At 35.7% G+C, this 14,156-nt stretch overlaps 1 protein-coding gene across 1 annotated transcript in view; it reads right to left on the bottom strand.

Moving 5' to 3' along the window:
* The window catches only part of XPOT (exportin for tRNA), a 40,017-nt gene that overhangs the window by 22,638 nt on the left and 3,223 nt on the right, over positions 1 to 14,156 (bottom strand). The window contains exons 2-9 of the mRNA XM_072655266.1: positions 13,100 to 13,233; positions 10,244 to 10,326; positions 8,342 to 8,398; positions 6,247 to 6,316; positions 4,764 to 4,982; positions 2,555 to 2,739; positions 2,287 to 2,455; positions 449 to 685 (exon numbers count right to left, since the gene is read on the bottom strand). Coding sequence (XP_072511367.1) covers positions 449 to 685; positions 2,287 to 2,455; positions 2,555 to 2,739; positions 4,764 to 4,982; positions 6,247 to 6,316; positions 8,342 to 8,398; positions 10,244 to 10,326; positions 13,100 to 13,159 — 1,080 coding nt within the window. The 5' untranslated portion in view covers positions 13,160 to 13,233. The remainder of the gene's footprint in view (positions 1 to 448; positions 686 to 2,286; positions 2,456 to 2,554; positions 2,740 to 4,763; positions 4,983 to 6,246; positions 6,317 to 8,341; positions 8,399 to 10,243; positions 10,327 to 13,099; positions 13,234 to 14,156) is intronic.

Here is a 14,156-nt window from a genome sequence, read left to right as displayed (position 1 = left end):
ATTATTTTACTTGTTTTCTTCATCCCAAAGAGTTGAATAAAATTTGTTTGATTCAGTCCTCTTAATATAGTCAAAAAAAAAAAAAAAAAGAAAGAAAAGAATGATGAGGCTAACAATTTGCCTTGGAGAATATGCTACCTCAGGCTATGTAAAGTAATTATTTTTCAGGGCACTTGAGACTGACCCAATGTCTATGATAATTTATGGGAGGACAAAAACAAGTTAAACAGAATGAAAGGAACAGATGCATTATAATTTGTACCACTAGAGTGAGAAACCACATCAGTGAGATCACAAGATGGACTGAGGAATTAATCCACTGTTCATAGGAATTCAAACAAGCCACGTTTGATAGGGCTATCACATGAAACATAACATGTCAAAGTCTAAAATTAAAGTGCTAATTACTTTGGCACAGAACTATTTCTGAAACTTCCTATCATCTTACCTGCTTCAAAATGTGAAGGTAATCATAACAAAATCCAATAATGTTTGAGGAGATGTCATCATCCTCGTGAATTAAGAGCTGTAACATTAGAGCCACTTTTGTTTCAATAGCCTGGAGAGCCTCTTGAGCACTCTTCATATCCCCACTCTTAACCAGTTTAGTCCAGCTGACTATCAGTGACTGCCCCATTCCATTTACTAGCTTAGAAAATCTGGCTAAGAAGTCCACATCTTCTTCCTGCAAGCAATTAATAACAAAATTATCCTAAACATAGTACCAATTTTTAAAAACTAAAATATCAGCAATATATTACAAAAATTTACAAAATAACTACAAATTTATTTCAGAGGATAAACATTACTAATAAGTTAAGCTTCTAGTTTCTATAACTTATAATGAAGCTAAATGCTTTGGAAAAATTGCTGTCTTCTAAATATTTTTCTCTATCCATTAGTGTTCTATTTTCATCACTTTAGGTCATTTTAATGATTAGTTAATATCTACTTAGTTACTAGGAAGAAAACAACAGGAGTATTAAATGTAAGGAAGAATAATGGATGTGAGAAGGATAAGAAATAACTCTGTAGCATTATTATAGCGCTTGTAATGTTTTATAGACGTTGTTAAACATACATTTCCTGTAAGCTTCTCAATACACAAAATTTTCCTCTAAGTCCCCGAGAAAAACTTTTAAAAAGCTAAAAAAAATTAATATTTTGTTAGTAAGTATTTCAATTTAGAAAACTTGCATAAGAATTCTACAACTCATAAGCAATGAAAAGACCCATCAATTACACATAAATGACACCAAACCAACAATTCACCTAAGGTTAATTAAGGCCATTTTCCAAGTACAATGGGAGGGCTTGAAAGGAAAGGTAAAATTATAGAGCTGAAAACTTTTTTTAAAACTTGACTTTTTAAAAATCAGAAATACCCTTTGAAATGGGCCCACTGTTTTTAGCACCAAAAACAATGTTATGGTATTTTCTTACTCTCTATTTAAAGCTAAATTAAAATAGCCTAACAATTATGATTTGTAAAATTTATATTTCAGTTATTCAAAAATCTCCCTCAAGCAATAGGATTATAGTCCTCAACCTCAAACTGTTTTCAATAGTTGTTGTGGCCATAATTAGACAGATAGTTAGAAGATCGTTAGAAGACCTAGGGAACAAGCCTTCTTTACACTTAGCAAGGCATCTATCACTAAGCCCAGAATCAAAGTTTTTCCAACTTGTTGAAAGTATTAGACAATATTTTAAAATCTAGCTTCTCCACCAATATTCCTGACGAGGTTTCAATCACAAATGTTAGTTGTTCAATCTTGAAAAAATCCCTTAACTTCTCTTAGGATCTGGGCAACTAAGACCTTAAATTGCAGAGTGGATGCTGACATGCATGGCAGAAGAAGTTTCCTCAACTGGAAATTCCCCATACCAATAAAATCATTTAGTCCCTATTTCTATGACAGATCAGCAAGGTTTCTAAATGATTTCTATGTACCTGTTTAATAACATACATATTTTAAAACTGATTTCATCAGATAACGAAATTGTTTCGAAAACAGTTGCTTTGTTAGGACTAAGAATTAACTGAAATTTATAAATGTTATAATGTATTTGTTTCTTCAACATCTGTGTATGTTTCCTAGTTATAATTATGGCTACATGGAAGCTAAATGCATGTCGGATTAATGGTATTGCTCAAACTTAAACCTATAGCTGTTGTTGGGACCCGCTGGACATAGTATTTCTTTACAACTACAAATATTAGACTCAATTCCCATCCCAAGCAGACCCACCCATTACGATTAAGTTTCAAGTCATCTTACTGACCTGTTCAATGCTGAAAAAGCCTGCAGACTGTAACACTTGACACAAAGATTCCACTAGTTTCATTTTATCAATTGGGTCCATTCCCTTATTTACAATTTCAAACAAACAGTCACATGCTTCCTCACGGAGAACTTCTATTGACATATGACCTAGCAGCATATTTATAAACCTGAAGAGGTATAACATAGTTAGGACATATACAAGTTCATGACTCAAAAAATTTTAGACCATGCATTTTGTAAGTTCATGTTAAAAAAGAATGACTTACCTATCATTGGCTATCAGGGTCAAGTCTATCCATGAGACATAAGCCCCAACTACTTCAAGGCACTGGCATGTTACCTCTGAATTAGTATACTGATAATTTTGTAAGATTTGGTACCATGATTCCACCAGATTTGGAATGCACTGCTCCCTCATGGTATCTTTTATTAACGTATTCCTACGAGCCTCCTGGAACAAAAATATTTCACCAGACATCAAGTTACAATATGGTGTATATCTACTCATGTCTTCATATGACAAAATTTCAAATGTACATGGCATATTTTCTGTCTTTTCAGATGAAGCTTTAAATATGGCTAATATGGAAATATGTTTTGCATGACTTCCCATTTATAACTGGTATCATAAGGGAGGAAGTAAGGGGGAGAGGAAGAGAATTTGGATCACATTTAAAGAATGTTAAATTTTAAAAACATAATTGGGAAAGTCAACAAAATAGAAATATATTTAAAAAAAAAAAAAGATTCGGCTTTGAGGTTATTTTGACAGACTCTATACCACTACTTTTCTTATTTAGCAGCTTTGAGACCTCGGGTCCTCTAACTTTTATCTATTCTCTTTTTTCTACTTCTCAGTGCCAAATTCTATATAAACTATAAAAATACATCATTCAGAACTCAAAGTGTGACTGGAGAGCAGAAAGGAAAAAGCTGCAAATAAGCCAGGTCAAAAATGTTTTAAAAACCCTATACATTTGAGTTGAGGTTTCCTGTTGTATTGTAGTTACAATAAAGGGGGGCAAGACTGTACGAGTGTGGGATCCCAGATTCTGAGCTAGGACAGACCCTATATGTCCTCTACTCCAGTGGTGTCGAACTCAAATAGAAATGGTGAGCGTGGTAGGAAAGGACATCACTACACTATACACCAGGATCCCCATGGTCACATTCACATCAGCTATGTTTTATCGTGCTTTATTTTTAGCTTCAAGCTGCCCTCAAGAGTGTGATACTTCTGTGCTGGTCCAATCCTCGCACTGAACAAATCATGTATCAGAATCTGTAAGTGAATTGTCCAAGGCCACACAACTTACAAGTAACAAACTGACACACAAATTCACATTCTCTAAATCAAAATCCAGCATTCCTTCCATGTTGATGGAGAATACTGACCAGGGCTTCCCAAATTCTTTGAGGAGGATCCCTTTCTAAATATCCCACGATAGTAGTTGCTATATATCTTGATGGAAATAAAGGAAGAGCAGCTAAGAGAGGCAGCTGAGATTTCAGGAGGGAGAGCTCAGGGCCTATAGTCACAAAGTGCTGGGTTTAAATGTGGTTTCTGACATTACCTAGCTGTGTGACCCTGGACAAATCCCTTCATCTGTGTGCCTCAGCTTTGCCATCTATAAAATGAGTGTGATAATAATAGCACCAACTTCACAGGGCTGTTGTGAGGATCAAATGAGAACAATGGTAAAGCATAGTGCCTGGCACATAGTACTATATAAGTACTTCTGCCAATGATGGAGCACATAACCCTATGTAATTTTAAATCTAATTCCATATTATACTTTATTGGCACTTCTACTGAACCACCATCTTCAATCTTCATTTTTGTTTACACCTCATTTATACTATGAGGTTTTAAATTTCATGAGGTCAGGTATGCCGTATCATAATATCATGTACATATTCAAATATTAAATGAAAGATATAAGTGGAGGGAGTAGAGTTTGCCATAAGATCCATATCTCTAAGAAACTTTGCCAAACATGCAAACAGGAGGAAACTTCCAACTTTACCTTGGTGCATCAGCAGAAAGAACACAAAACACAGATTTCTCCAGCATATGTATATGCTGGGAGAGAAACTGTTGCCATTATTTCTACTAAAGCTGACTCTCCAGCAGGGACACCATGACTACAGGGCACACATTTTTATACAAGACACATTTAGCGGAAAAGTCAAATTCTATATTTGAACAATATATTTCATAATCTAGATTATTAATATTCAAAGCATCAAGTTACATACGTTCTGAATTGTTAAAAAAAAAACAAACAAAACTTTACAAAGAAAAGCATCTAGCAAACCAGGGACGAGTCTTTAAAATGCTACTCTGTCTAAAAAGATTATACTTAAATGCAATTTTGTATCTTTTCTTAACTTCCACTGTAAGCAAGACATACCCATTTCACCGTAAACAAAATCCATATAAAGCTAAAAATCAACGTTGTTAAAGTTACTTGCCTCAGATGTATGAACTACATCCCGATCCACCAATTCTGCATCAATAGCCATGAGGATTCTGAGGTATAAATCTACTCCTCTTGGGTTAAGGTCCACTACTGATAGAATATCAAAAAAATACTTGGGCCATTTAGTGAGATACTCTGTAACAAAAAGTAACGCGAAGACTTGTGCTGCTTTGTTTCGAATGAAAGTCTTCTCCGGCTGCGGATTCAGCATCTAAAACAAGCACAAACATTCTGAGCACAATAAAAGCTCAGCAACATGTTTGCAGCATAAGCTACTTTCATAATTTATCTAGTTCAAGAAAGTAAAACTTTTTTCATCTTCATCTAAACTTTTCACTGTTAAATGCGAATTGCACTGAGAATATTATTTGTTCAACAAAATGCATCATCCGCAAAACATAGGTCAGATCAACATGTTGTTAGGTTGAAATGTGCTCAGTAATTAGTACTGATGTTTAAAGGGCTAGCCAAAAAACAATTCAATAAAATTTGGGGGCATGAGAAAGGGAAGTAGAAATAAAAAAGTAGCAATAAGTCATTATCTGCCTTGCCTCCATCTATGTGAGGGCCTCAAAAGGAATTCTAAATAGTTTCTATGGTCTTATGATCTGAAAATCTTTTCAAAATTTTCCTTAATTACTTGGCAATTGAAATAAGCACCTCAAAGTCTTCCCTTTATACAACTGCTTTGAATATATCAGAGATAATCTAAAATGGGCCAAAAAAGAACTCTGCATGTTTATGAGATCCTTTTTTTCCCTTATTTTTCAGATCCTCTGAATGATACACTTTGTAATAAGAGGCAGAAAAGAAATACAGGTGCTTCCATGAACATACCAAAAACTCCTTAGCCCGGCATGTGATCAGTGACAGAAGATCACATTCATATCATGCAATATTATATATTTAAATTCATTTAACCACCTAGAAACTGTAGCCAAAAAAGCCCCTCATTTCACCTCTCTCCAAATTGCTAATCTGAAAACATATTTCTTGAGTTTCAATCAATACCATGCTTCCACAGCATGCCGTCAACATCTCCACTATGCTACAAAATGTTAGTCAATGTCTTTGTGAACTTAAAGTCGTCAAATGTGTATGTCAAGCACCATGGAAACTGCAGGACAGCTGGACAGCTGTAAGTATAAACTTCAAGTACTGGACACTCATTTGGCTGCTTCAGCTGAAAAAGCATGAAACGTGGGGACATGATATTTAGAGAACACTGAAATCAGAATGTGGAAAATCTTATCATCTATAAAATTTCAAAAGTGGTTATAGAGGTTTTTTCTTCCTTTTCCCTTCTTCTTTCAAAAGAGAACACTTCTGAAAGTTTCTTTAGATCAAAGTCAGTTCTTTTATCAACAGCTGACAATAGAAAAATACGCAAATCCAGAAACAGATAATTACTTAAAGACTCTGTGGTTTGTGCTGGAAATGAAGCTAGGAAACCTTCTGCTGCGTTACTACTTTACCTGAGCTTGTAGCCAAGTTATAAGAGTTTCCCTAATTAGCTGTTGTTGAGCTGCAGTGAGTTCTGAATACCTGAAACAAAAACACATAAAAAGTGAAGCACTCGATGAGTTGAAAGAACACTGGATCTTGGAGCCGGAAGAGATGTGGCCTGGAATTCTGCCTTGGACACTTACTAGCTAAAGACCATGGGAGGCTGAGTCAGGCACCTTCTGAGCCCAAGTTTTCTCACTTATGAAATGGAAATAATAACTGGAGTGGTTGTGAAGATCAAAGGCAATAATGTCAAGCAAGCTCTCTATAAACATCAGTCATTATTCAACCAATCTTCAAAGGCTTACTGGGTTATTCAACATAACTATAACAAGTGTGAAGCCATTCATTTCCAAGAAAATGGTTGCCATGCAACATAAAGTTCACAATTCACAAAGTCAACATTTCTCCAATTGTTATGAGGAGTCCTTTGTCTTCAGGTTTGGCCTGGTCACATACGGCAGTCCCAGGTTAGATCTCCCCATCTACCTTACAACACACACACACAGACACACACACACACCCCCATGTGGAGTCTTCCCCCAAACTGTCCTATTAGCCCTTCTCATCCATCACCCTTCACCTCTAACTTCTGTCATACATACCTGATATAAACCCAGAATAACTTTTCATACCACCCCGTACCACCACTCCTCCTCCCCCCTGCCCGGGAGTACACATTACCATCATCTTCCTATCCCCACACCTCTCTGTTTTGGGCTATTTTCCCGAATCCCCTTTATCCTAGAAGCAGATATCCAATAACCCCAGAAGAACAATGAAATGTTTCAAGACTCAAGGAATTCCAAATTTTAAGGAAAACTTTACCCTAGTCAACAGTACAAAACATTAAAAACTTAACCCTTCTGTTAATCTATCTGAAGTCTTCAATGTTTTAAAGTATAGTAGAACAGTATATATTTTCTTAATCCATAATTTCTATTTTTTCTCCCCTTGCTAAATTACAAAGTAAACATGAACAGGCAACTGACAGTGATCAAATACGTCAATTAATAGGATCTTATTATTAGCTAATTTGGACTTAAACCTTTAATTTGACTCTAGGCTCAATCTGTGACATTATATTTCTATAGCACTTAGCTGCCTAAAATGCTTTATATAAAGGGCAGAAAAACAGGCAAGAAAAACTGAATATAAAAAATGTTATTCACAGATATCATTTCCCTATCATATGCACACACTGCTACATATCATCTTTACTCTTTCTGAATATATATTTAGTTCCTATAATAGAAAATTGGCACTATTTTGTTCTAGTTTCTAAAAATATATTTTGAAGATGCTCTTGAATTCACCTCACTTCTCTTGTTTCTCAATGAAATAGGTATTTATTTTGCTTTGAGAGGTTTGTTTGTGGTTGACTGAAAAGGTATTTTGCTCCCTAACTTAGTAGTAGTCACAGTTCATAGTTCTATAGGTTTACAAGGTGCTCTCCTCACCACATCCCTAGACTGGGTAGGGAAGGGTCCTTCTACTGTGGAAAAGGCCTTAGACAGGGAGTCAGTTGGGTTTGAATCCCAGCTCCCTGACTGTGAGAGAAATCAGCGAAGTGCCTTGATGAGCTTCTATTTCCTCTTCTGTTCAGTTAGGGAGTTGGACAATGATTTCTAGATGTAGATCCTGTGAATATGAAGTTGACTGATTCTGACCAAATTTAATATGCTGAAGAGCCTCATAAGATATTTTATGTTTGATGTAATAGTTCAAATTGGCACTTCTTGCAACTTTTTAAAAAGAGTCCCATTAAAATTATTTTGTGGCTAGAAATCAGATACATGTGATTGTGGAGGGTCACAGTTCACTGAAGGATGAGGTGAACCATCTTAAAAACTGAGGAGCCATGGCAGAAGCAAAATCAGAAGCCATGGTCTTATGAAAACTAATTTGCCACTGCGCTAATTATGCCAATCTACATTCTAATTCTCTGAAGAGAAAACACTTAACAAATGCTAAATATTATTACATGGCAAATAGAAAACAAAACCGATTTTCCCATGGAGATCTTAATGTTAAAAGGGGATGGGGAAAGGAAAAATTTCTCACTTGAATTTTATTTGATGTTCTAGAACCTGAAAGCAGAAGAACTTGACATGATCATCGCTGGAAAAAAAGGAAACGGAAACATAATCAGAATAAGGATCAAAACAAACAAAATAACAACAAAAATTCTCAACACATTTAACCATAAAACTTACCCTTAACTCTTATGGAATTAATGAATTTGGGGAGTAGAAGAATTAATAGAAAATACAAGGCACTGATATTACCAACTAACCAGTTAAAAACACTGGGCTTTTAAAAATATTCTTTCCATTTTACATTTAACTTATATTTTTATCACATAAGCTAGCCTAAATCCTAAAATACTACTTATATACCAAAACATTTCTCCTATTAGTTCAATAAACATGGGACAATCAAAATGTTTCAGCTTATATCTGATATGCAAAAAGGTCTTAATAACTAAGAAATATCTTATACATGCACACATATTTACATGTATCACATATTTACACATGCATATACATTACACTACTTGATATTTCCTGTAACATGTAATACACATACACTACATAAACATAAATGTATCCCTTGGTGGCTTCAGCATCTTATATATCATATACAACCACTATGTCTCTAAAAGTAGAATGCTCTATGCTGGGAAACCTAGACGGTAGGGCCAGCTAATTGTGGCAGCTCTAGCCTACCTACTCACATCCCTGCTCTCACTCAGTAAATGGACCTCTACCGCTAATGAAATCCCAGAAACGCTACTGTGTTTATAAAGTAAAGTGACAAAACTGTAACAAAACAATGCAATGTTACAAGCTGATGAGTGACAATGAGACAACCACATTTTCCCTGTCAGGTACCCCCAATAGCTTGCATTTCTAAGACAGGTGGGTTTATGAGTATAGGTAGGTGTGAAAATTTTAATTTCCAAAGTCGAGTCAAATGTGAGCTCTCCCTCTACCACAACATTGCTTGACATTAAAGACAGTGTGTCAATGTTTCAGTGCTCTGATAACTGTATTTTGATACGAGTGGTTTCCTTGGTATTTTATGCATTTAAAAACAGTATTCTAACACGGGGATGACAGTTTTCATTAGACAAAAGTTAAGAACCCTTGCTCCATGACAGCAGCTGCCCCAACACTGACTCAGAAAACCACAAACTAACATTATGTAGGTTGTATTGTATTTAACTTGTTACACATTCCCCAGTTACTCTGTAATCTGGTTGCAGCAGCACTGTTTTGCTAGCCCTCTGTTCTTTGTGACCCCAAGAGCCAGGCCTATGCCAGCTGGTTGTGCCCTAAATCACTCTTTAAATGCTTCTTCAAAAAACATAAGCTACATGGCAGAAAATGTGTTGGAACTGAAAAGAACTTGGGTTCAAATACCAGCTCTGACATTTCCTATCTATATAACTCATTTTCTCTCACTTGCAAAATACGGGGGAAGTTGACTAGATGAAATATAAGATCCTCTACAGTTCTAAATCTATTATCCTACTTTAATTACATTTTACAATGTTAACTAATATTTGTTCTCAATATCAGATATTAATGTTTTCCTCCGTAACTGAATCAAACCTTTTCCATTGGTTGCAGCAAGACCTACAATATTTCTAACTCAAAAACTGAAATAATGTAGGATTTTTTAAATTGAAGACTAGCACTACCTATGCCTTTAGTCTAATCCACGTAAAAAAACAAACAAACCAGAATTTGTAATTATTTATGGAAGTCTTCAGATTATTAATTTGTTCTTTAGTGTCCCTGCCTATTTAATAGTTACATATGAAGTTGTTCCCAAATTATAAGGTTCCGTGAAATGTTCTTGCATAGAGAGGTCAGAAAAATCTTAATTCCTTCTTAAATTTAGTTAGGTTTAAATTTAAAGTCTTCTGAGAGTTCTATAAAATGATTACATTCTAATTACCTGTATGTCCTTTGGGCCAGAGCTTCTGCACACACCTGCCAGGCATCTGGGGAAATCTTTAACTGCTCAAAATAGGCCAGTGCCTACAACAAAAAAAGAAAAATTCACTTAGAATTAAACAAAATCAATGTCCCACTATTTTCTAAACAAAAATTCAGCAAACAATACTTAATTAATAATGAATCAGCACTTATTAAAACTTCTTAGGTACCAATTTGCCACCTAATTTGATCTAAATCTAAATATCTAGTTTTATAATTTACTAGCTTAAAATAAAAATGTATGTGTTCACAATTTTAACAGTCATATCTCTCCTAAACTTTACCACTTATAAGCATCAGTTTGAGATCCTAGCCTTCTTTGTGACCAGAGAGTTATGAATAGAATATATTAACTTAATAGAAAATCAGCACTAAAGAGAGAATAAAACAATCTCATAGTGTATCATTTGAGCTATCACAGGATAGAAAAGGAAATATCTTTTGTCAACAAAACATGTTAACTCTCTAAAAAAAATTAAAACTACAAATGCAGAATCTGGGGGGTGTTCCCACTGAGTACCAGTTTTCTTTGAATGGTCAAAGCTTTGGTTTAGAATATCTTTAAAGATGGGACATGGAGGTGTTGTTCAGTCCCTGGTCTTATGTATATTTCTGAGGTCACTTCTACTCATCACCACAATCAAATACTCTCTTTTCCCACTCTCAAGACGAAAGAAGGGAATTCCTTCTTCTCTCCTAACTCGGGAGCAACACTTGGGATGCTCTGAACCAGAGCTTCAAATCAGCCACATTTCACACATACATAAGGATACAGTGCAAGGAAATTAAGTTCCACATTTTGTGAAACTTTCTCCATGGAGTTGTTGGGGAAGTAGCAACATGATTTTAAAATCTGACAGTGTGAAACAAATTCTGAAATAATTAAATAAAGGTACCATAGCAACAAAGAGTTGCCACTCGTACCTTCATCTTGTACAACTGTCAGCTTGACTTTATGTACTGTGTGATACTGTTGTTTCCCAAGAGCAGCATCATCAATTCAATTTATAGCACAAAGCATCATGGGAAAGCAGAGAATGCTACTTGGTAAAGTGACCCAACAGCAGCTAGATACAAATGGTGCCGCTTTAACCCACTGCAGGCAGTCAGGGCCCTCTGCAAACTGAGATTACCTGGCCATCTCTCCAGACAACAATGTAAAAGAGAAGGCAACACAAAAAGGGTATTCTAGAGGTTCGGAAAGTGACCTGACAAAATATTTCATTGTTTAGCCTATGACTTTTTTATTGCTCTTTCCCATCCATCTTGAATCCATTGCCATCTGTGTTCTTTTTCTGGGAGGCACAGTGAAGTTGTCAGCTTCCTACAGAGCTCTCTTCTGGTCATCCCTTCCTGCTTCACTCTCTCTAAGCTGCCCAATCAGGTCAATTACTATCACTCTTGAGAAAACTCCAACAACCTGGGCAGACAGGACATGGAATGAGCACCATCCCTGGAGTCAGATCTTGTTCTGACTCTAGGCCTGTCACCTTAGGGAGTCACTTAGCTTGTGGGTCCCAGTACCTCACCCGTGAAATGAGGGGCCTGGACTCAATGGCCTTCTCTTTCAATTCTCAGTTCATGACCCTATGATTTACTCTATGGATCCCCTTGTTTGCTCCTCCCCCCTCCAAAAATACTGAACTAGACAGTGAGATGGCTTGGGCAGCTAGGTGTGGCACACAGCACCAGGACTGGAGTCAGAAACACTCATCTTCTGGAGTTCGAATTTGGCCTTCGACTTTTACTAGCTGTGGGACTCTGGGAAAGTCACTTAACCCTGTTTGCCTCAGTGTCCTCATCTGTAAGATGAGCTGGAGAAGGAAATGTCAACTCACTCCAGTATCTTTGCCAAGAAAACCCCAAAAGGGGTCACAAAGAATTGGACATGACTAAAATGACTGCAGTTATTAAATACCCTGCACATATGGTGCCACCAGTTGCAACTGGAAAAAGCAAGAAGAAAAAGAGCAGTGGGAAAGAAGTCCCTCTTTCCTCCCACACAGCCTGAAGACTTCAAAAAATTAATTAATTTTTTCTTAAAGGCTTTTGTATCATGTTTGCATTCAGGATTAACTTATAGTTTGGATTACTCAGAACAACTCTCTTAGATGATTAAGTTTCCTGACTACAATACCACCTCATTATTATATTATCCTTTGGAATCACATCAAAGAATCATTTTACAGCTGACAAAATCTCTGAGGTGCTTCAAGAACTAAATTTCTTAGGACAGAGTCCCGGACAAAACCATCTTATGTTAAGTTCTACTTTCTGCTGAATACTGCTATACTAAGATAGATTTATTTTAAATCACCTTAGGCTGTATATGAAGAACATTAATTTAATGAGATAAACTTTACCAAAAATATTAGATTTATCAGATATGCAACAATTAAGTGATGCTATAGACCAGGTTAAACATGGGAGAGGAAGCATTTCAGCTATAGAAGTGTGCCTTTCTATCCTTAACAATTTAACAGTTTGCAATCCTAAATAGAAAAAAAGTAAAGGATGAAATAACATTAATGCCCCATCTTCCAGTAAAGGTTAAATTTCTACACCTTCATATAAATCTTTATGCATTCATTTAAAAAGACAAGTCACGGTTTTACTTCAGCACTGCCAATGGAGCAGACTTCAAAACATTTTGGTCAGTGTGAAAAGTTTTCTGCACAAATATTCATTATTATTTACATGAATAAGATAGTACTACATAATAAAAGGTTAGTCTCATCTTCAATTATCTAACAACATTCACAATTATGCTGCATTGTAACACTTACTTAAAAAAAATTTGACAAATTTAACATACCCTTTGTCTGAAGTCTGCATCAGCGTTTGGATTTAGCCCTAAGAGGGCCTGTTCATCCATGCCTGCTGCTATACTCTGAGTTTCCAAATCTTATTAGGTGTGCCCCCTGATCGCACAGTAGAATTCACAAACATCTGCAGATCAAAAAAAAAAAAATTGAAACAGTATTTATATGCAAAAAAGATGTTTATCAAAATAATTTCATGTTTTAAAAATTAATTACATTAAATGTAATTTATAGTGGTCCAAAAATTGTAAAAAAAAAAAAAATCTTTGAAAATGAAAGCCTATACATGGAATTTTTATTAAGTCTTTTTTGTTTCTATGCACAAAGATGCAGGTTTATATTAAACAAGAATAATCAGATTTTAAGAGGAAGTTTATTTATTTATAAATTCTCAGTTTAATTTATAAAAATCTAATGGACAATTCTTCATTATTTTGTTTTCCCAAGGTATGATTATAAGTAAATGTAAAAATGTGTTATGGATGGCAATTCTCTGCTATTTCCCATAATTCTACTCAATAACTAGAGTAAACCAGCTGTTCGAAACTTGAAATTTTCACAAAAACTATAGCAAAGTGGAAAAACCTCGGTTCCAAATCAGAAGACACAAATTTGGATCCTGATCCTGTCACATGTTAGTAGCATGTCTGGGGAGTCATTTAAATTCAAAATTTAGTTTTCTCACCTGAAATGGAGACCGGTTATTGGAAGGATCATATGTTAAATTGTGTAAAACCTAATGGGCTCTATCTAGTGTCTACCATTACACAATCCTGCCCCTGCTATCCTTGGGCTAGAAATGAGGCAGTACATGGAATGTGGAGGCAGAGGGCCTGGATGAGAGTCCCGGGTCTTCACTACCTGTTTACTGGGAAAACACTCAACCTTTCCAAACCACAGTTTCCTCACTTGCAAAATGAGGGGGCTGCGCTGGATGACTTCCAGTTCTCAACCTGTGAGCAATTCAAGAGTTATTACTACATATTCCTCTCCCAGACACTCAAATCCAAAACCTTTTAATCAGAGTGGTTGACAAAGAGTGAGCATGAC

Source organism: Notamacropus eugenii, chromosome 3 (assembly GCF_028372415.1).
Source record: "Notamacropus eugenii isolate mMacEug1 chromosome 3, mMacEug1.pri_v2, whole genome shotgun sequence".
NCBI lineage: Eukaryota > Metazoa > Chordata > Mammalia > Diprotodontia > Macropodidae > Notamacropus > Notamacropus eugenii.
Note: the sequence above shows the minus strand (reverse complement) of the source record. Positions and strands in the feature narration are given on the sequence as shown.